The sequence below is a fragment of the Apteryx mantelli genome, chromosome 6 (genome assembly GCF_036417845.1).
Source record: "Apteryx mantelli isolate bAptMan1 chromosome 6, bAptMan1.hap1, whole genome shotgun sequence".
Taxonomy (NCBI): Eukaryota; Metazoa; Chordata; class Aves; order Apterygiformes; family Apterygidae; genus Apteryx; species Apteryx mantelli.
The window spans coordinates 42,521,293-42,545,850 of record NC_089983.1 but is presented as its reverse complement, the minus strand read 5'-3'; the positions used below and the strand labels follow the sequence as shown (position 1 = coordinate 42,545,850).

The 24,558-nt window shown below is 39.0% G+C and overlaps 1 protein-coding gene across 1 annotated transcript in view; it reads left to right on the top strand.

The window, feature by feature from the left end:
* The window catches only part of NCKAP5 (NCK associated protein 5), a 388,365-nt gene that overhangs the window by 294,800 nt on the left and 69,007 nt on the right, over nt 1–24,558 (top strand). The window contains exon 10 of the mRNA XM_067299354.1: nt 4,476–4,595. Coding sequence (XP_067155455.1) covers nt 4,476–4,595 — 120 coding nt within the window. The remainder of the gene's footprint in view (nt 1–4,475; nt 4,596–24,558) is intronic.

The window sequence follows — 24,558 nt, the reverse complement described above, 5'->3', positions numbered from 1 at the left end:
CATCTGCACCCAAGTAAATAGCAAACAGGTGCCGATGGTTGCATCTGGCCATCTGGGTGCCGGTGAGAGGGCTGGATACCCTTCTCTGGTCCTTACTGGGCCAGTTTTTTGTGCTTCTACTTTACGCCATTCTGGGTAGGTTAAAAGATGTGCAGGGAGCCGTTCTGACTCCGTCCTTAGCAAGTCTGCCCGTGGGTATCCTCCTGCCGTAGGGCAGAGCAGTGCGGACGTGACTCATGGGTGAGGGACGTGGGACTCCCGCGGGTGCAGTTGCCAGTGATATAGGTGATGCACACATGTAGCCCAAAGGGGCACCTGAAATCCAGAACTGATAACGTTCCCCAAATCTCCTCGCCCAAGAGGTCTGGCCCCAGAGTAGCTCCACAGCTGCCACCACAGGCTAGGGATGATCGTATCGTCGTTCGATCCCATGATTTTTTGACTGCATAACAGAGCCTTTACTCCATGCAAAGGATATTATCCTGCAGCCTTTGGAAGTATTGTGGCATGGGGGTGATTTCTGCAAACCCTGAGATGCGGGGAAACTGGCAGTGCTGCTGCTGGGCTGTGTTGCTCTGCACAGACCCTGGATGCACACGTGCTGTATGAGCTGCGCATCATCAGAGGACTGCCGTCCCCAGAGTTATTGCTGCAACACCTTTCCGAAACATAACTTCAGCTAGCAAAAAACAAAAAAACCCAAATCTATGTTTTGATACAGCTTAACTAGAAATGTAGGCATTTCTTCATCTATAAATACACACATAAACCTGATCTACATTTTGTAATATAAAACCATATGTGATTTGCTAGAGGGTTAGTCTCAATTTATTAATCTCTAGTTTAGGAATATTATGGTTGCTTTCTAAATGAAGGGAGGAGCTTTCTGAATCCCTTTGCAAGGGCGTCAGGCATTTTGATGGCTACTTATTTCTCAGTAATGAATCCTCCCAAACCCGTAGGAACCAAGGAGTTCATATGGATGCAATAAAACAGATTTGAATACATTTAATAAAGTGATTTACTAAGTATTGATGGGATTTAACAGCTGCTTACTTATTACTGAGTAATAGCAGCTAATTTAATATCCATAGAAAGAAAAAAGAGGGTACGCTTCTAAATGCTGATGAATATTAAGCGTTACAGTGCTCTTGACACCATTGATACAAGTTCTTTTATATGAAAGGACAGGAAGACAATAGCATACAATAAAGAGGAAATTGGACTCCTCACGCCAGTCCCAAATAGGCAGATATCTGAATCCAAATAGTAACTAGTAAACAGATAAATCTACCGTGGCGCAGCTAAGCACTAAGACAGAGCCAGTCATGCCACAGTGAGATAACACACCTCTGGGGCATAGCGAGACGTGAAGAAAAGCAGGGAGCTTTCAGAAAATCGAGAAGAGTGATTCTGTACAGTAGCGCACACTGCATAGGCTTTACTGTGAATTTGAAATTGTCCCTCAAGGACTAATTATGGTTTAAATTAAGTACATAGTGTGATGTGACGAATAAAGCACTGTGTACTCACCAGCATGTGGAAAGACTGTGATTCCACTGAGGGATTTTGGTGACACAAATTGAGTGAGCAAAGTTTGAATGATTTATCAATGTCATGGAAACCTTGCGATGGAATTACAGGCCTAAATGTGCAGTTTTCAAGTTTATCATTTGTTACAATGCATATAAAATTTCTCTAATGTGAGAGTGGTTTTTTTTTTACTGGGACTATGGAGAAACTGTATGAAATTGTGATTTGTACTGAATTAGCCACACAGCAAAATTTCGCCATTTTATGTAGCAAAATTGTATGGATCTTCTACCACTTACTAATAGAAAATTTTTCCTCTGGGAAATTAAGAAGTCAGAAAAAAAAATTATTTGAGGCAAACCCATATGCTGTAATACTTACCGGAAGCATCCATTCTTTCCCCCTTCACTGAAAGACTTCTCATACCAGGGTAAGATGACAGGACTGCTGGGCATTAGATTTTTCTTTTTCTTTTTTCTTCTATATAAGACCCAGATAAGGGTTTGAAATTTGAGTTACAGCACTTAATGAAATTGTTTTATGATCTGTGGATCTGCACTTTGCATGCTACCCTCCTGCACAGGAGGGTTTTCAGGAGAACACTGGGTCTCTTCTACTCTGGGTTCTGTAGGAAAGTTATTTCTTCTTTCTCATCAATTTTTTTTAAAAAAGAACTGAACTAAGTCTTAAAACAGAGAAAGCACATTCAGAGGAAAAACAGCATATTTCTGGAACCTCTAGTATTTCTGGCACTGAGACCCATTTTGGGGAAGTATAAGTCTGATACTCAAGAAGAAAAAGGAAGAATAGAGAGAGGCTCAGTTATTACTGTAGTGAGACCTAGCAATACCTGAGATATTTATGAGATTATTTTCTTAATATCTGGTCATTTTGCGCACAGGAGTGGAATTAGATGCTTCAGACATTTGCTAGTTGCATTGATTGGTAATTTTAGGATTTTAACATTCTAAGCTGAGACTTCATTTTACCAGAATACTCCTACCTTCATGTTCCACTTTTCGGCTCTGTGCTATGAGCAGTGTTACCATTGGCACGGTTTATAGCATCTGGGCTGGTAATTTACTTTCTTATATTTCATGTTTTAGCAGAAAGTCTAAAGTTTGAGAAACATAAATCTTATGGTTGTAAAACTGTAAGATAGGAAAGTTTTGCGCAGAGGCGTTGCGAAGATTGCAATTTTTTTCTATGCTGTCAGCTTCCGTGAATCATTTTTCCCTTTCAGTGCACTTAGTGGGGTTGAACCATTAAACATTGTTGTAACAGCTAGGGCTCTGTTTTAAATTCTCTGATTATTTGTGAAAGGCAGATAATGATGAGTCTTGATGCTTGTAGTTTCCTAATAGAGATAGCCTCGTGTAAGGCCAGAGATGAGAGAGGTCTCACTGACAGAACTAAAGCTTTAGGTGTTCACAAAACATCAAATTCAATTTATTTTTTCTTGTCATGTTGGAATGCTGTAGCCATTTAATTTGGACAGCCTGACAGCCACTTAAATATTAAAATGAGAAAGTGTCTGGAGAAAATAACTATTAATCCAGTAGTATCTTAAAGCTTGATACATAGTATGTTCATAAGAAAATATTTAAAATTTTCTGAAATTTTCAGGATGAGCTTATTTTATCATGTGTTCACCTCTTATAAGCTCGGTGCTCATTACAGAGGAGACCAGAGCTACTGTAGGCAAGAATTTAGACTATGTCTGGCTATAATTTCCACCTCTGAGTTGTTTTCTCATATTGTTAGGTTGTTACGTTGATAATGGTATTGACAGAACAGCATATGGGAATCCAGGGGCCTGTTTCTCCACCTTTGTATGGTGGAAAGTAAAATCAGCTAGGCACTGGCTAGCAACTGTCCTAAATTTAAAGGAATGTGGAAAAGTGTTTTGGAGGTTTTTAAAAAATGTTTCTAGGAATATTTATGGTTACAACTGTTTGTTTTTATATGTAAGCTTTATTAGGAAACAGCTCTTCCTGATTTATGAAGCTCTCATACCGCAAAATGGACAACTGCACATATTATGTGGAAAGGCTAAGGGTCAAATTTTGCTTTGTGTTTCCAAAATCCTCCTTCTGAGAGAATCCTGTATTCCTTCAAGTGTCCAGGAAAAGCAGGTCTTCCACTGAAGTCAGAAATAAAGGGTTTTTTTATATTTTTTTGCTATATCTAAAGGCCATTACTGGGTTGCTTATGATGAACCTGGCTTAGCCTTGGCTGAAAGACGTGCATCTTTCAGTTTAGGCAGTAAGGTCATGTGCCTTAAGATGCAGAGGTTTTACATGTTCTCTCTGCTTCTAATGGACTATTTTAAGGCCTTTTGGTACCTCATATTGGAAATGGCAGTCAAGATCATATTTGCAACTGAATTTAGAGGTGCATGGATGTTTTACCATGGTCTGGCCACCTCTGCAGTGACTAGTTGTGCTGGAGAAGATGTAAACTGTCTACAGCATACCAGCCAGCATTGCTGAGCTAGTTATTCCAGGAAAAGCAGGGAGGGAGTCAGACTTCAGAAGAGTACCTTGAAGGCACAGTACCTCTTTGCACGTCTTCCTGGTATGCTGTAGCTTATGCTTTTTCCATAGCTTATGCTCCTTAAAATATTCATATCTTAATTGCTGTTTTCTGCTTGTGTCAGTGTGGCTACAAAATGAAACACATTGCTAGTAAAGTCACTTTTTATACCGATAGAACATTCCAATAGGATGTCTCATGTAACTTATATTTCTCATTACAAGGTTTTTTAATGTTATCCTGTGATGATCAAAAAAACAGAGAAAATAAAGTAGCACATTTTTCTGATTTATGCTATTTTAGAAGTTGTATATTTGTTTCTTCTTGATACCTGGCATTACATAAAGCTTTTTTTAAGTGCTTCTGTTACCTTCTTTCTAATCTTCCTATTTTCCCTTGTGCTGCAGGATCTGAGGGAGGAATGCCTAAAGCTGAAAACGAGAGTTTTTGATTTGGAACAACAGAATCGAACGTTAAGTGTGCTTTTCCAGCAGAGAGTCAAGCCAGCCTCTGACCTCCTCCTTCAGGTAGGAAATAGCCTTTGTGGAAGGAAAGCTAGGAGCTTTATATTTCTCACAACTATAAAGTGTTTTTCTTCTTCTTGAGGTTATGTCAATAAGCAGGAAATGACAGTTAACAGATTTAATATATTAGAAGAATATCAGTTATATAATATCATAATCGCATAAGATTATATGTAATATATATCATATCATATATCAAATTATGATATCATTGAAACTGAGAGTATACACTAACAAACTGTGGCTACATATTATATGCAAATGTGGAGAGAGGAGCCCCCCTGAAGAGTAACTTACTTTTTAGGTGCTTCTTCATTATGATAAATGGAATGATATGGGTTCATTATCCCGCTGCAGGGAAGAAACTTGGATTTCTTAACATTCTGCTTGGTGGTGAACAGGGTAATTTCCTGTGAGAAGACAGCCCATTTATTTAACTTTTGCCATATTTGTTACAAGGACTTAAAGTACATCTTCATAAGCTTAGAGTGATTTTTTTTAACCTTTATTGGGAGAATGTATCTCAGGAACCAACTGACCCATCTCCCACTCCTTTGCCATTTTGGAATAATCAGAGATGTTTCAGTTTCCCTTTTGATTTGGCAAGGTCCGTTATGTTATGAATTAATGTATCTTGTCATTATCCTTTTGTGGAAGTGGAATTGACTTGCAGTTCTCTTCCAGGAAATCTGACCATGAGCTGGGAGGATAGTGAATGAGGACTAATAAAAGCTAAGCAGGTTTCTAACAATGGGGCAAATTCTGGCTTTAGCATTATATAAGTTATTGATGCCAACATTAGAGAAAAATTCATGAATATGTGGTAATATGTGACTGGGTAATGTCAGGTAGGTAAGTGAGATCATACGTGTAACTTACTGAAATCCTCTGACGTTGCACATGCAAACAAGGTAAAATTTGGCCCTTGCAGCTTTGCTCAGCAGCAGAGGGCTGCTCATGAGCTCCCATCAGCTTGGGCCGTTTGTTGAGGTATCATGGTCTGCTCACCAACGAGTGCTTAAAGGCAAGGGAATTCCCAACGTGAGGGCAAAGAGGCGTACCGGCTTCCTGCAAAACTCGAAAGCACGAGCAGAGTGACGCCAGGTCACCAGTCACCCAACGTCTGTGCCTTCGGTAGCAGAGACTGTGGGACAGCATAAATTTACTTAGAATCTGCTCTAAGCGAGCAAAACGGCAGTGGAGCAGAGGCGATCAGTCCTTGCAGGCCACCACAGGGGTCTGGGTTCTGGTGGTGCTCTCAGGTCCTTGTTCTTGCTCTTGATGCCGTGTTGTTTCAGGTGTTGCTAGGTCAGGATCTTCCTTATTCTGATTTCTTCTCCCTCTCCCCTGCTTCCTTTCCTGTTTGTTCATCCTTCATTGGCTCCTGGTTGCTGTGTAGGGCTGATTTCTCTTTATCGGTTCAGGGTCTCTGATGTATCCACCCCAGCATGGACCTTTATTGCTCACTTCTGGTTTTGACTGTCACATCACCTGCTCCTTCTCCATGTTATCTTTTTTTCTTCTTCCTTTTTTCCATCTCCAAACTGCCTGACTCTAGTCTGTGTTAGTGTAGGGTTAGATTGCACCGAAGTCACACGTTGGACATTCTGTGCTACAGAATTGGCTCTGCTTCCCAGTTCCTTGTGTGGCAACAATAAAGCCAGGTTATTCTGGGAGTGTTACAGAAGTGTTAGGTAGCATCTGCAAAGTGGGATCAAGGCTTTGACTTGAGTTCCTTGAAACTGGATTGGGTCACTGCTGTAAAAAGAAGAGGTGAACCTGCCTCAAGTAGAAGAAAGAACTGAATAATTCAGTAGGTTTTCCTGATGGATTCAAACTATTTTTCATCATTGCACCTCCACAGTTCAGCAGACAGGCCCATCTAATACATACAGATTTTTTTCCCCCGTTTTCACATGCTTTGTCTTTATTGGCTGAGGAAAAAAGAGAACCAAGATCTTTCTTAAGTCCAGGTCTCCCAGATGGCAGCAAAATGTGCTGTTATGTCCCTGCACTTGCTTTCAGCAGATTTTAAGCCTCTGGGGGAAAAAAGCAAAGAACAAGTTGCAGTGTACATCAGAAAGTGAAGAACTTCTGTTTAAGTGCTTCATATGTCATTTTTACAGAAAAAGAAAACAGTAGATTTGTGAGTTTACAGAAATTAATTTATCTTCTAACTTTACCTTGGACTTGAATAAATAGTATGTAATCAGTGATCTTGCAGTCTGAGATGTAAAATCTGAAGAAGGGTGTTTCCTTAGGACTGAAATTAAGCAGATAACGTTGTGTGCCTGCATAAAACTGATGAACAGTTAGGATTATGTCTTTCTGGAAATACATAAATCCCAGGTTTAGAGCAGTAGCCAAATATTTGTTTAAAACTGTCACTATACAGAAGAGTACTACATATGTGGTTAAGGACATTCCAGTTAATAATTCATGTCCCTATTCGAAGTGAAAGGACAAATACTGCTAATTTGCCTTTTTTTAAATTTTACCTTTCCTGTACTGTCTGATACAGTACAGTTCAATTTTATTTACATGCTGATCTCATCCTAGGAGTATTCATACGCAGCACAATTACAAATTTTGAATAATGCTGCAGAAGTGGGTATAAGCTAAAAATAAATAATGTTAGTTATTTTTCTCTGCATATCGTCCTCTGTAGCTTGGTTGCACATCATCATCATCAAATTATTCTATGATCAGCATTAGAAAACTTCTGTAAAAAAGACTAAGATTATTTTTAAACCATAAACATTCTTGACATCTCAGATCTCAACAGAAATAAGGACTTTTAAAATTTTATTTTAATAGCATACTGATACAGTGTCCATATAATGGACATATGTGCTTTCAAAGTAGTGACTCACCATTGCCATTAATTTCTTTGTATATTTGATTTTAAGCAAAGTATCCACTATTTGTATATCTTCCTCTTTGAAATAAGTTATAATTCACAGTTCTATTGATAAAAAGATTTATATGAGTGCTTTAAATCTGACTGCAGAATAATGTCCTGTATATAATACTGATTGCACTGTGTTGCTTTTCCTCATGCTTCTCACACAGATCAAAAGAGAAACTGATTACTACCAATGTAAAAAAATTCATGTCGTGAAGGTTTTCATGATTCCTTCACTGTAAAACTATTATTAATTTCATGCATTTACAAAAAATGTAAGTTTTCATGAAATTGTAAGGCCTGATAATATTTTAAAATAAATAAACATGTTTTCTTGAGGCATTTGATTATGTAGATTGCCATGTAAGTTCTTTGGCACGAGGAATTTTGGTGTACTTACAACTCGTGACTCATTCCTGTCCTGCAATAATAAGTAACTTGGGATGCAAAATGCCAAAGAGAAGCGAGAGATAACTCAGGCTTTTTTGCATCACCTCTTTGGTATTGTAGATGATTTTAAGAGCTACTATGTCTTTCTGGGGACTTTCTTTCTAGCTGAAGGGTGTGATTTACAGAGCCAGTATTAGGGTAGATAAATAAGGAGGTGCCTGATCACCTGATCACATTGTTTTTTTTTAATTTAATTCAGCCAATCTTCTCTCTGAAACAACTTCCTTACAGAGAAGAAGCCTTGGAAGGGTGTTTCTGTCTCAGCACCATCTGAAGAAGAGCAATGGTATTAGTTAAGGTCTAGCACTGACGAGTAGCTTCTGCCCTGGCAGCCTTCATTTTCTTCAATTAATGTGGCTGCTAAAAAGAGATGAAATGCTGCCTGTCATAGCAAGAGAGGTTTGGAAAAGAAAGCTAAGAACTCCGTTTTAGTTAGCTGCCTTGCATTTCATCTGGCAATGGGAGAAATAGTTGGGATAATAGACAGACTAAGATTTAAAATTGAATAGAATGAAATTGGGAGGAAGTGAAGAAGCAAATTTGTGAATGTGATACACAGAAGGTTGCTGAAGGGACAAGATAAGTCCAAAGAAAGAAGAGTAGGAAAAAGAAGAAGCCTCAGGTGGAACATGACTGTTCCTTTGCCCATGGCCGTGTATAGCATCTATGAAATATTTTTAAAAGTAAACATCAATATCACTGTATGTTCTGCCTTATTTAATTCTAAATGAAGCAGTGTTAATAGAAGCTTTTAACTACTAAAATCACCAAATTACAGATTTTTTCCACTTTTTAGCTGTGGTTTCTCACAAACCTGTTTGACTTTGTTGGACGTAGACTGCTTGCTCTTGAGACATAGATCTTTTCACAGATCTTTTTGTTCTAGTTAGCCCTCTTTTTTCACTTATGGCTGAAAATATAACTAATGGCATTGAACCTGACTCTGAAATTAAATATTCTGCTTTTACAGCAGTGATGACTTGCATAGAGTGTTATGATCATTTCTTCATGTTATGTCTCTCTGTTTACATAAATGTTAGCTGAATTCTTCCCATGGATGAAGTCTTGGTTTCACTTTTCACCCAAGAGGTTGCTGTCACAGATGTTTATAAAGCATGCAGGGAACCTTCAATGAAAGGTGTTAAAAAGTGGCAAGTAGCAACATTTATTGAGTTGATTTATTTGATTAAATAACTAATACAATTTTCATAGTTGGGAAAGCATAAAATAATATTACTAATCATAAGATTTACAGCATCTCTGATCCCAAACTATATTTTCGTTGCCATTTTATTTCCGTCATAAAAATTCCACTTTACCAACTCCAGAACAAAGCAGGGAGGACTCTTAAAGCGTCTATTTTCTCCTTGTGCTTCTCTGGCTAGATTAGTTTCATTCATTACTCATGGACCATCCACACTGTATAATTTCATGTCTAAAATTTTGTCTAGAATGCTACGGCACAGTCCGCTAAATTCTTAGAAGGTTAATTTAAATAATAACTACTTTGTCATAAGTGCGTTGACATTAGCTCTTGTAATAACCTGACAACTATGCCCTGACATATGAGTTAGAGAGTAAGTGCGCGTACTTAGATGGAAACAGTTGTACAACTTAGCAGGAAGGGGTAAATTGCACCAACGACATTATAATATATGGGAAGAAAAAGAGGGCAATTAATTGCCCTCGCACCTGACAGCAGGAGATGGAAAGTCTGGCCTCAGAGCCTGACCTCCCATTCAGGTGTCGTTAGACATGATGGTGTCTGAATGCAGAAGGGTGAAAGTGAAGTTGCAGTGCTTTACAGCAATTAGATATACCGAATATTTAAGTATTTCAGAAAGAAAGTATTTGAGGGTTTGAAACTGAAGCTAAAATCATCAGGTATTGTTAGAAAACAGTTTTTCGGCACTGAAGTGTGTATTTAAATAACGGGGTCTTTGTACTCTGAGTAGCAGCATAATTCACAGCTGACAAGATGCCAGTCCTGCCTGGTGCCTCCTGGCTCTCTAAGGGCAGTCTGAGACCAAGGTCAGCAAATTATGCCTGAAGTTTTGAAATTCCTGCAGTTGGCCTGCTTATTTTGTTATTTCACATTTGTTCTTTTGTATCCATCAGGATATGCTTATTTTCACCTTATTCACTTACTAAGATAATCACTTAAGTGTAAAGCAAGCTGGATATATATTAAGTTTAAACTAGTGCTTAAATTTGACCCAAGAATTTTGTTGCCAGTAGAACACCTACCAGTAAGTGAGGTGGTGGGTTTTGCCCAGCTGCAGCTCTCAGGTGAATGTGAACTGCAGCCTACTTGAGTGCTTTGTCAGGTCAAGGGTAGCAAAGGTGTGGGGTTACTGTCATGAAGATCCTGTCCCAAGAAAGAGAACACAGTCTTCTTGCAACGCACAAATGATGCGAATGCTTCTGTGTATCAGGATTCAAGATAGCAATCTAGTAAGGAACACTCAAACATTTTTTTCAGGCTTTCAGAGCAAATTAAGGGAACATTTCTTCATTCAAAGTGCTGATATCATTATTTCCAGCCTTGCATTATCTCAGTAATCTGGTCTGTGCCTATTTTCTATTTCCGTCATGCCTCCACTCACCAACAGCATCTGAGAGACAGAAATACAAAGCTTTGAATCTTTATATTTTATCTCAGCTTAAATCATCAACATGGAATAATACATTAAAAACCATATTTCTTACTTGCCCTATTTAGAGCCCCAAATCTATGCTGAAGAAGCATTGCACAAGAATCATATGAAGTATGCATGAGATCCTACTGGTTAGGTGAACGGTGACCAAACTTAGTGATGAGAGAAGGAAAGGAAATATCCCACTCAGAAGCAACCCCATCAAACCTCCTTAAGTTAAGCTGTATCACCTCTAGTTTTGCGTGCAACTAAAGAACAGCAGCAGCCGAACCCCTGAAATACTTAGGCCAGATATCTGCTATCCAGCCAGCTTTGGAAGGAGCCTCTGTGATAAGTAGATTTTCTGAGAGCACCAAGACTCACTGAATGTCATCGGCAGCAGTGGCTCTCTGCGGGCCGTCACTGGCCACAAGGACTGATGCTCCTTGGTGCATAAATGATGGCCTTGGTATATAGACCTCCAAGAAGTTTTGTGAGATCCCTGGAATGAAATAGCTGAGGAGGCTTTTCTTGTCACTTAAGAACACCAGTCTGTAATATGCAGGAGAGTCCTGACATTTTCTTTTCTGAGTGGGGAAACTATAAAAGGCTCCTTCTTAAAATAAAACATTTGCTAAAAGAAATGCTTTGCTGGATCTAAATCTAATTCAGGCTCGTAAAGGAACATCCTGAGTTTTTTGCATAGACCAGGGCATATTCTGTGGAAGGGGAGTTAGGGCACTATCCCTCACAGCATTTCAAACTAAAGCAAATAAAGGACAGCTAATGTTCAGTGGAGGACGATATTTTGTTATGAGGGAATCAGATCAACTGACCCATTGGTTTGCTCCGTTTGTAATTTGTGTTTTGGTGATCTCCCTTCTTGTCAGTCTGTTGTCTCTTATTTCAGCACCTAAATTCTAACCAATTTGCCCCAAAACAAAAAACAAACATTAACTAAAGCTTGCCAGGCATGTAGTTCTGATGAGAATAATGTTTTTAAGAAAAAATTACCCCCGAAAGCCAGAATTTCATATGGCCATATACTATAAGTAGCCTTGAGAGATTCCAAATAAAAGCACTGACAGGCTTTTCCATATCTATACAACCTGACATTTTGTGATACAATTTTGAAGATTCAATTTTCAGATACCAAGTTTAAAAATGAGCTTTTTCCATCACCCTAATGATAATAAATTGCTAGAGAAGTACCAACAATAGTAAATCAGATGAGTAAATAATCTTTAGGAAAGACGTAAATGATCTGTGGTGAAATATTTATGATTTTGTTGAGGAAAACAATACTTTGTAAGTTTTGAAAGAAATGTGTAGGCATGGTTCTGAAGAGCAGCAACAGCCTTTTGGCATGGGTCAAGAAAGCAGTGGGGCTGGACTGATGTGTTAGGCCTGAGCAACAAAAATAAGATTTTACTGCCTATTCTTTTAGTTTAGGCAAAGAAAAACATGCAGCTGACACTGAGTGAACTGTAGATTTCTTTTGATTTTATGCATGGATTTTTGTTATCGCTGATGATACGCATGATGGCAGGAATCCGATACGGCATTTGAAACCCTGGGCAAGTATGTGGGCAGAGTCATTAAGGAGAACAATGTTTTTCGGGTTTTTTTGCTATCATTGTGTGCATTCGATATGGAAAGAAATCTGAGAAAATAAGCAAGGAATTACCATTGTATATTCCTTTTCAAACTTGCCCTATGCTCCAAACTTCTAATAAGCATTAAAAAGATACACTTCTTTCTATTTCATGCAGTTATATTTTACCTATAACCGTGCTTGACTTAAAAAGAATAAACTACTGGGTGCTATTTCAGCCTGCTCTGCTTGCTAAATGTATTAGTAAGATGTGTTAGCAACTCGTCATGTAAATCCCTGCGTAAATGGTCAAAGCATAAGCGTAGAGGTTGGTTAGAGACAGCCTTTATTCCAGATTGTGAACATTGTGAAAAGTCTGTGGGTTGTTCGTGGTTTTATGTTTTTGTAGGACCAACTCCAATGCCTTTTTTTTTGGTCCGTTTGTAGCTGATACATTTCTGGTTTTGATGAAGTTTATAATTTATTTTTGTTATTTATCCGGCGTATTAAAGGCAAGAGTCATTCTGTTTTTCCTTTTAGGTGGAAAAATCTTTCTCACTGAAATTCTGATAGCAAAAATTAACATGGATTTGTTATCATAGGTTGTGGAGGACTGGCTGTGTGTTGCATTTAAAAGTGCAATTTCTTGTCATCAAGTCAACTTTTAAAACCTCCCCATTTCGAATTACGCAGTGGAATAAAATAGTAGCCAATGCAGGTCCTTCTTAAATACAATATGCATAAACAACAGGTGTGCTGGATAATTGTTTTCTCATCATGGTGCATATTTCACACTCCATAACTCCCAAATGAAATACCAAAAGAATGCATAAAATTAAATGATTCAAAGATTTAGAGGGCTTTTCTTCATTGCGGTAAAGTGAAAATCTATTGAAATTCTAAAGCAGTGTAGGAATATAATCATTATTATTACAGGTGTGTCATTTTTGTCTTATTGCACTAATGGAGCTAAATATATAGTTCTTTTCTGTTATCTTAAAAAACTGAAATCTAAATGAATGATAACTCAAAAGTATGTGCGTATGAAATAAATAATAATAGGTATAAGATTAATTTCATCTGTATTGTTATACATTCAATTCATGTAAATCTTCATCCATATTTTACTTATTTTATAACTGCCTTTTTACTCTTTATTTAAGTATAGTGGCAGAATTTTAGCATCTGAAGCAATATGGAACTGTGGCTCTTTTACTTAAAAGTAGGTGTACCAGTGAGTACTCTACTTGATGACATTTAAGCTGTACAGATTTTATCAAGTCGGTGTAATTTGCTAGTAATTTTAAATTAAATCTCTTATACATTCCCTTAGACGAATCCATCTAATGTTATGCTAAGTGGTTTTTAGCACATAAGATTACTCAATAAGATTTTCTGTTGCCATCTGTTATGAAAAAAATCATTTTTTTGGCATATACTGGCATATCTCTGTATGTTTTGTATACCATTACGTATACTGCACATAGAAGAAAGGGGTAGTAATTAGAACGCAATGTTGCTCATAAAGAATCATAAAACACCTAGTGAACCAACCCCATCTTTTAGTATTGAATTTTACTAATGCTCTCCTTTGTTTCCCAAATGACCTATCTTCTTTACTGATGGTTTGGATACTGGTAAGATTCAGATCCTCATCTGAAGGCTGTGACACTATTGACTAAATCTCTGTTGACTCCGCTGAGAATGTGAAATACTGTATTGCAAGATAAAATCAGAATGTGGATACTCAGTGAAACTAAAGAGTCCATTAATGCCTTAACTCTTAAATTACCATTTAGGTTTCTCTCTTGATAAGGACAAGCTAAAGGGGAAAGTTACCTTCATTATTCTTTTACCTGTCAAAAAGTTACCTGTCATTAAATCTTTTCCAATGTGATATTGACGGACATGAGTCTTACCGTATTTTTTGCATTTTTACATGGCGTTCAGGCTCCTTTCTGCCTCTGGATGTGAGGAAGCCATGTTTCATTAGTCACTTCCCAACGTCTGGGTCCAGGGAGGAGCAGTGATTTGTCTGTGTCCTGTTTGCATTACAAGGGCATCTTGAACATTATGAATTAAACTCCAGCTTACTGCATTAAAAGTATGGAAACCAGAGTGTCAATGTAATGGCATCTTGAATTAATATCAGTGTTTTAACACTCTCCTATAGATGTCCACTCTTCAGTTCATCTTTCTGGTATACAGCTTCCAATATGAGCTACTTCCTTTTATAGTGTTTTGATTTCTTAAAATGTTTATATTGTTATATTTTAAAAGCTGAAATATTCCATCTATTTTTTAAAAGTTTCCTTTTACTCATATCCCATTTTTTTCTCTAAATAAGCATTGTGTGCCTCTTCCTGTAGGGTAGATACCTATGTGTGTAGGCATGATTACTGTAGGTTATGGACACTGTAAGTGTGAACGTGAATCAGAGATTAGCGTTGTATTTTCAAGGCTCACTTAAATTTATTCCATAAATGGTCCTTAGGAGATACTTGACAATAATTTGACATATGGGCTCTCTCAAGACACAGAGAATTGCCTCAGCACTATTACCAGTTCATGGGGGAATAACAAATGGAATTAACCTTTAATTTAGGTCTTTAGGTCTTTTATGCACGTGGAGCCAGACTCTCATGTATTCAGGCATTGTGCTGAGCTCTTCTAAAAAGCTGGCTGCTTATTTGGTGCCGAACTGGGAGCTGACCCCTTTTGAAATTCCTGTATAATACCTCCTAAGCTCTGCTTTTATCTACGAGGAAAAACCGATCAATTCACAAGGGCACAGATTCCTAATCAAATGCTGGCACTGCTTCTTCCAAGGCAGCTGCTGAAAGGCTCCGAAAGGCTCCCAGCCGTCCAGGCTGGAGGTACTTATGTTCACGCTGCTTTGAGCCCCGGGCAGGCGTGCTGCTGGGTGCCTGTCGGAGATGTGGGAGCTGAACGGGCCAGGGAGCCGGAGATGGGCCACCCTCCCCACACCTGCGCGGGGCATGATTTGCCGGGAGGAACAAAAATACAGCTCTCCCCACCTCTTTGAATCCATGCCTTCTCTCTCTAGCAGGGTTGTCCGTTTTAGGAGCTGGTCTTGGAGCTTTTTTGGAAACGAGAAGCGGCTGGCACTGGTGTGGCACCAGTGACTGGTGTGGCAGTGGTAGGCTCTCCAGGCCCCGCGGAGGGAGCAGGGCTTCCTCGCGGCTGCATGCGGGGACTGTCATGTCATCGCACTCCAGGGCTTGGTGCTCACCAGGCTGCTCCAGGTCCTCAACGGTGCTTAGACATCACCGTAGCTTCCCTTGCAAGTGCAGAGTGTGGCCCAGGAGCGATGATGGACATTTCCCCTCTCCCGTTGCCTGGGGCTCCTCCCGGCTCCAGCAATATAAAGGAGATGCAGGTCAAGCGGGGCCCTGGAGGGCCATGTCCCTGTGGTGCCCAAAACGGTGCTCAACCCTTGTCAGCACCAGCGGAGAGGTGAGGGCAGGGGGCAGTGCCCGTCCTGGCCCTCCCGGCTTGCGTGGCTGTGCCCATGGCACAAGACCCCACGTGTCTTCTCACCACTCCCAAATGGCGCAGTGGGACCGCAGAGGTCCGAAGCCAGAATTTGAGATCCTTATTTACACCTTCAAGTCCATGGAGTCATACTCTGTCCTGCACACATGCCCTATATTTTTTGTATATCTGCATAAATGTTGCAGAAGTTGAACTGCTGTTTGGAAATCCTATGATCAGATTTAAGACTTTGCAGAATGACATAGAACAACACACAAAGAAAACACACACACACACACACACACACACACACACGAGGTAGAGTCATTGTGAAACCCCAGAAGCTTCATTTCTGAAAAGAAGCAAAAGTTTGGGAAATCTATGGAACAAATCCTGACCTCGCAGAAATTCCTTTAATTTCAGTACAGGAAGTACAGCCAATAATTCGTGTGAGCTGGGAATCTGCCCACTTCTTTCTAAACCATTCCTCAAATGAGTGCTATGAAGAAAAAGGATAGAACAAAGTACCTTGTATCCAGGCATTCAACAAAACCTTACAAAGGTTCTCCTTGCTTGAAATTATTCTGTCAGAGGCAAAAACAATGCATTAGTGTTGGAGAGAAAATATGTAACTAAAAGCCTTTAAACTAACAATAAGGGTATTTTTTGAAATCCTCCTCCTACTTTTCCACTCTCTTCAGACCATCTGACATTTCAACAATATTAAAAAAAAAATTAGAGGGATGAAGAAACCTTTCAAATGCATAACATTGAGGCAAGGAAAATACAGCTTGTTCAACATTAACCTTGACAAATTCATGCTCTTGTCATTTAAATGAATGAACCTTTCCAGTGTCTAGCTTGCTGGACCTTGAGAAACAGCTATGAGGAAGGATTGTAAAAATGGTGCTCATCTCCCTTGAATTATTTTTCTGAGTAAATGAATGATCTGAGTGAAAACCAAATGAGGATGAATCTTGCTCACTTGAATCACCTGTTCACAGCCAATGAACTTCCATGCAAAACAGTGCTTACCCTCTTCTCTTGCCACGTATTGATCTAAAATATCTTCCCTGAGCCTTGTCTCTTCTTTTCTTCCTACAGGCAAAAGGTTAGAGTTAGATAATGGTATTAATTTTCCAGACATCTGCACATGTTTTAATAGCCTTTAGAAGGTTTGAAATGGTTTCTGTTTGACCACCACAGGGCTAAAATACCATTAAGACATAGATTGTAGCAATACATAACAATCATAGCCTTGTAGTTCAACCTGGCAATAAAAAAGCTAATTTATTTTATCGGAGATTTAAATTAACGTGATGAACTCCTCTTGCAACAGGAGCTGTAACACCACTGTTGCAAAAGTACCATGGCCATGTATATTTTGAAAACCAGATATAAGACTGCAACAAACCTTGTGTATTTATTTGTTCTGTGTGCTTTGTGAGTGTGTGTTGTGTGTGCAGCTAGTAGTACTTATCATTCCTGAGACCATGTTATTATTCTTTCCGTCATTTCTTTGTTCTTCGACTCATCAGGAAAAATGATGATTAATAGATCCAGGCCAGGCTGCAGTCATAACTTTTTTTTTTTTTTACTGCCCTGAGAACTGGAATTTTCACGTGGGCAAAAGTTATTACTGTTAGGTAAATTAAGTTTAAAATAGCTTTTAAAATAGACATATGCAGCTAATAAGGATACTTTTGAAAATCCGTGAAAGCAATATCTAGATCTCAGACAGTTTTCATTTCCAGCTATATGCTAAGGGAAAGTTTCAGCTTATCCCATTACAAAGTGATAAAGCAGCATTTGATAGCAGTGGCTTCTGTGATAAAATGATCATGGCAGCGCTGAGAAAGAATCTAATAAGGGAATTGATCTGTAGATTCCAGTTCTGTAAGAGTCAACATCGATCAACATAAATGTCAATAACAAGATCGTATTGAGGTCTGCCTATTTCCTTTAGATGATTTTGGGGCAAAGTCAGGAAGTGAATGTGAAAATGAATTTTAAACTGCAGGAATCAAAAAGACAAAGACCAAAACTATATTGTGCTACCAGGAATATCACTGGCAGTCATGGTATCAGCACTTCAGCAGTATGCTGAAATTAGTGGATAGCATTTAATCAGATAATGATTGATAAGGCAACACATTGTATAACTGAGACTTGAACAGTGGTAGAGTACTTTTCATCTGTGTTTCCATGTTAAAGCATTTCTTGAGTACGGTCAAAAAATAAAAGACAGCTTACCTTTTTAGTGTTAAAGCATCGATACTGTGTGTAAGGCATGTCATAAAAGATTAATGGTATAGTTCTTCCTTGCCACAAAAGTTTGAAGTATAAAATTGTTTTCTAGCCTGATTCTGACCACCCCAAAATGTTAAAGAAGACTGATTTTGTGTGTGAATAATGTAACAAGATAAGGAATGTGCAGAACTCTTTGATGTTCACATAATTCATGGTACCGACATGATGTTGGCACTCATTCAGCAAAGTGGAATTAACTTATTAATTAATATTAGATCAATAGAAAGGTATTTATGAAAAGCATTCATTGCTTTTTGTACTAAATGAATGAGAAAAAAGTACAAATAGATACTTAGTAAGAGGACTAACTGTTCTACAATACTTTTTTCACAAAACTGCCGTTGTACCATACTCAAGGAGTCTTCCATGAGCAAGCTCACTGAAAACATTTATTTCATTAATTATTTACATTCCAACTAGCTGATTATCAGGTCATTGGTGTAAACTGTTGACTTTACAGTAATTACAAACCACAGGGAACTTTATACATGTACGTTCCTAAGAAAATAAATTAGCTCATTTTATTATTACTGCAGTATTTACAGACTCCTACCATAGCGCTACTAAAATGAGAGCTAGAACTTCAGAGTCTCAGAGCTTGAAAACACTGATAGAGTTGTAAAATGAAAACTAGGATCAGAGAGGATTACTTTGTGGTTTTCAATGCAACTTTTATTTAAAGCAGTTTATAAAAATTAATAAAACTAGGGGATTTGGAAGAGGAGTAATTTTAGGCTTACAGTAATGTTGTCAACTCTGAAGAATACAGAGAGATTATGTTATTTATGTTTATGCATCAAATGTCTGACTAATACCTCCCAATTTACACCCTAGGACATCAATTTTCAACCTTCTCAATTACTTTGGAATCTAATTCGCTGTTATTGCCTATCTCCAGTGGCTTGGATATAGCAGCGGCTAGCAAGCCTGTAGCATCTGAAGCAGATGCGAGCGAACCCTTTGTTTTATTCTTTGTGCTGGATTTGTCATGTTAACAGGATTTTCTGATGTAGTTCTAGCACCCTAATCTTCCATACGAATGTTTGTAATATTATACCCATGTACTTTGTCTTGGATGTTGTCTGTTAAGTCTCAGTAAACTTGCCTGGAGGATTTTCCAGCAAAACCGACAAACCGCTATTAATGCCATGTTTGAATGTAAAGTCTAGCATCTTCTGTATCAGCAGAGTTCTGTTTTTTTAGCAGCTTCACCCTAACAGGAGGGAAAAATATCAAAAACAAATGGAAAAAAAATCAAATTAGAACTTGCATGGAAGTATTTTTATTAGATTAGTAGAAAATCAAATCCACTTGACTTGACGAAATTTCTGGAATAGCTGGAAGCTGCCTTTTTTGTACTAAGAAATGGTTTAGCTTACTGAAATGTGTTTTACACTTAATCCTTTATTATTCATTTTACGTACTGCATAACTCTTCCTGCTGTTAACACTAAGCAATATTGTAAGCTTGTGCTTCTGTTTGCTGTGTTTCCCAGAGCTCTTGGTAAGACCAATAAATAACAGTCTCCAACTGCTTGCTCCTGCCCTTGTGGGGGTTATCCTGGGGTCCGCTTGCTGTGGGTTAACCCACCCCATCTTGGGGAAGGGAGGAGTTGTTTAAACAGTCGAAGGCTGTTAGTTTCCTACTTTAATTTTAGCCCTGATTCTGTGCTTAAACTCAGCCCAGCGGTAGGAGAAAGGAGTTCTGGACAAGCTGAGCGCATCTTGCACGGTCTCCCAGATGTCTCGTGTGCCTGACTCCCCTTACCCGTACGCAGAGATCTATCCCCTGCCTCTAGGAGATGCTCTGCAGCCGCGGAGCGGGGCCACGGCGGAGCGGTGGTGGCCCTCTGGTTGCTCCCATGCTCCGCTGATACCTTGCCCTTTCCTTTCCCCTTGGCTGCTCGTTGATGCAAAATGTTGGTGCTTAAGGAAGTTCACAGGCACAGATTGATTGGTCCCTTTTGCTATCTGTACAAGGGAAAATATGAGTCTGAATATTTGTTGCAAAATAACCTTATGTAGTCAAAGCTGTTTGCTTTACCCGTAAACATGTAACAAATTTATAAGCAAAAGACCTAAATCCGAAAGTGTGGAACGCGGAGCTGTTGCATTGCTCCCAGCGAATGCCACCCTTGTGCTAACAGCGAGAAAAATTCGTATCTGATCCTAGCATTCCTTCCCTTGAAAATGCTGAACTGCTTTTTTCCATTTCTAGGAATAATAGTTGTTCTGTTATTTCTTCATCATCTAATGCTTGCTCTCTTTTTCACACACTAGTGAGAATCCAGAGAGACATACACCTATATGGACATTTCTGTGTAGCCTGTAATATAAGGCCACATTTTCTTTCCAGAACTGGTGCAAAAAATCACATTATTTAACTGTCTGCTTCTGGGCAGAAATACATGAAGAACATGAGTGTTTCCTTACTGTGCATAGGGGACCTTATCTCATTTAAAGGCACCCTGAAAAGTGGTAGCAAAAGTCTGAGATAACTTTATATTGATAGAATAAATAATGGTTGCAAAGTGGATTATTAGAGAATTAGGAGGAAAAGAACACAGGTATTTCCACCATGAAATGTCCTCGAAATTGCCATAAAGGGTATAGGTATAAAAATGAATTTGAGGTGGCATATGCCATGCACAATAACTCTACTGGGAAACTGTCTTTCTTCACATTCAATAAACTGCTGGAAAGATGAAGGAAAACTCATAACTAAGCTAGTTAACTGGTGGAAAGTGCTCAGTGTGTGAATTGCTATTGCCATTATAAACTGTGAAAATGGAAAAAATTATTTTCTTTGTTTTTACTACAAAGTTAAATAGTAATTTGTGATGGCCATGAAGTTCTCTTTATCTGAAGTGAATAGTAGGAAAGCAGGACATAATTCTGAAATTCTGTTAAATATATAATTTTCAGGAGCTGAAATAAATATTATATTTTCATTACATCAATTATATATAATAAAACACCAGGCATTGCTGTATATGCACAGTATACAATTTCAAGTACATTTCCTATATTTCACTACACTTTTGTTTCATATTTATCTGTTTTTTATTGACAACCACTTGTTTTGCTCTCTTTAGAAAGCAGATTTACCATATGCCAAATGCATATGTATTACAAACTTTAATTTGTCTAAATATGATATCTGTTTGCACATTCTGAGGTTGAACTCCATTTTATTATTAATTTTAGCTTTTCCTTATACTTAACTTTCCCCTTTATTTCAGAGGATTTAGTGCATAAAAAGTTCACACTTAGTACTTTGATTAGCGAGCGATCTGAATTAAGCTAATATCTGCTAGAATAGGTGAAAGATGTCCTCTCTTCTGCATCTGAACATCTCTCTCCAGTCTGTCTAAGGGCTAAAAAGAAAAGCAGGATTCAGTTTTGTAGCAGATGATATTTCTGCATGAACTAATATTAGGTAAACTGCATACCTAATCATAATTTTTTTTCTGGGGGGTTCTGCTATCTTCTGTGGTATAAAGGGAATGTGGCAGAGGGTTATTTCTGTAAGACCCTTGAAACTAAAGCTCATCCTAGATGTCATTATGCCAGAGCTGTGCTCTGCGTCTGATGGATATAAGTTAAAGATGAACGAGGGAATGAGGAATAGTGAGACAGGGAAGACGATAAACCAAACAGCCTAGAAACAGTCCTCTCCTTTTATGAGCCTCTGTCGCACCTATAAAGAGACCACCGTATTAGCACTCTTCTTGGGTTACACGTTTTCTCACATTTTTTTGTTAGAGTTACTGAATTTAGTAAGTTGGGGACAGAATGGGAATGGTGGTGTTGCTGCCTGTGCCTTTGAGAGGAATCTGCTTTGGGCAGAAAATTATTAAAAACGTGGGGTGTGAAGACTGCAAACATTTACAGCTCCAGCGCAGAGCGCCGAGGAGGAAAAAGTCCTCTCTGAAAACCTCTCCACAGTTTCTTTCCCGTGAATGATGGGCTTTGGCTCATGTGAGAAAAGCAAAGCCAATTGATTTAATAGCAATTAACTCATCCGATATTGGAGAGTCGCGTACAGTTTGGCATAATTCATTGAAAACTGTTCTGGCAATGCTGCAGGCCATTAGACATTGCAAAAAAAGAGATGGGAACTGCTAGATATTCTGTGCGGACACCGTCGAGATGCACGCGAGTTCGGGAGTCTCCCTCCCGCGCTGCCTCGTGCCAAGAGGTAGCAGCCTTCCTTTGTCTGCCTGGAAAACCTCAGCGAGGAGATTGCTGGGGAGAAAAAAACGGCTTGCTACTTGATGGATGGGTCATCTGCCTGCCAGATAATTGTGTTTCCTATTGCACCTGGTATAATAGGTTTCCACCTAAATTATCAATTACTTTGTTTTTATTTTTTACGGGGCTTACAGGAGTTAATCCTGACTTTGAAGCACGTTGCTCCATCTCTGCTAAAAACAAACAAAGCGGGAGAGAGCCCTGGTAATAGAGGCCAGAAAATTGCCTGGGCTGCGGCGCTCGCGCAGAGCCCGGAGGAGCCGCGCGGCCGGTGGTCCCGGGCGGCAGCAGAGAGGCCCCTGGCTCCCCCCGGCGTGCCTTCCTCCCCGCTCCTGCTTTGCCCAGGCCACCAGCCATTTCGGTGCACGAGAACTGGGGCACGTAACGTGTGGCTTTGTAGCTGCAACGTTTTAGCTTCGTATTTAAGCATCCGTTCTGTGAAAGCCATTCTGCATTGTGGTCTACCTTTTGTTGCCTTGGAACATAGCCTCAGCGGCGATTTTAATATTGTATTATTTGCAAGGCGGCAGGAACTCCTTGATCTAGTCTGTGTCATCTGAAAATAACCATGATGTGTAAAGCACACAATACGTTTTGCTTATCTGAGAAGAAATCAAGATAGGTGGTTAGCACAATCTGTTACTTCATTTTAAATGGATCATTAATGAAATTTTTAAGAAATAGTGCATTTTCCCCTATTTTTGAACTAGCAAATGGAGAAGGAAGAAAAAATAAAGAGAAACAATTTTCTTATCATTTTTCTTTTGTAATTGGATGACTTGCTTCAGTGCCGTGTGACTATATTTAATTAATGATCTCACTCAGACTTGGTTGCGCGGTTTGTTAATGCGAGGCATTGCGCTGGCTCTGTGTCTGTTCCAGTTTATTTGCATGTGGGGGGGGAGTATTTCCAGCGTGAGGAGCTTTTGTTTGATACAGAAACATAATCACATTATACATCTTGGGAAGACACTTTCCTTCTTTGTTAATTATTTTCGCCTGCCGATTCACCTTTATTATTATAGTTTTATAGAGCCATAGAGTCTAATGCTAGGCAAGATCATTCGAGCGTAGCATGACCTGTGGGTAGCACAACCTTTCCCTTCCCTTCACCGAGCTGGTGTGGAAGGAGCCCAGTCCTCAGGGGGTTTTACAGTGTGCTGTGCTGAGGGATGTCTTATCACTGGTGAATTTTCTTGGAGAATTGTTTCTATTTTGTGCTGATTCTAAAGCGTTAGCTCTAAGCGGGCTGGTCTCTGGTCTTAGGTCTGATCTGGACAATAACAGCAGCACACTAAGCTCCGTTGGATGGCATTATAAGGATGTATATATTTTTTTCTCCTTGTTGAGATGCATGTATGTTGCTGGTTAAGTAATGAAATATTTAAAATGCTTTGCTTGGAAAAATGTGAAGAAAGTTTTACAAATGCAAAACTCCTGTAGCAATATTTCTAGAATACTTTTTTGGAGAAAATAGATGCTCAAGTATTCATCCAGCTCAGATGTCCCCAGTCACCAGCTCTAACATATGGATCCAGCCATAGGAATTTGCACTAAAACATCTGTGAAAGCAGAAATCGGGTGATTGGTTTCACTGGGGAAAGTAATTCCTCTGCAAAGGGCAAGTACAACACCTGTTCATAACATCAGTGACTCCTGTGTCTGAAAAAAGTGGAATTTTCTGGTGGTTCAACTATCCAGTTGGGATCATTGTCAAGAATAACACATGTACTAAGTCAGTAAACCTGTGAGCTTGGGAAGGCTTTGTACCCAGAGCAAATCTTGAGCCAACACCTGACAGCAGCTCTAATAATAACACCTTAAAGGGTGCACACTGAATAGCTAGGGGATAGACATCACGGATGTTAAAAAACACATACCCTGGATGCAGTTAATATTTCTAATGAAAAGCGCATTGGATACTGAGTGCTTGTAGCACTTTAGTCTATTCAGTAATATGCCGGACAAAATGTGATTATACCGAACATTGATCATTGAAGCTATTTCCCATAATCTGCCTGCATCGGATAGTACCTGCTAAGGAATCACTGTATAAAACCTAGATGAATATGCAACTCTTGAGAAATTACTCCCAAATTAAAAATTAGTGGTTACAAAACAATTACTAAATTGTCTGGAATAGACGTCCCTTTTGCTTTTTTGATGTCCTTTTTCACTGATTTCAGTGGGCTGTGAGTCAAATCCATAACATCTGTACCATGACATGTTGGTTCCATGACTGACAAGACGGCAGATACTTCTTTTGAAGTCATCAGCCAAGGTGTTTACATAAATCATGGATTTTATTGAAACCGCAATTAAA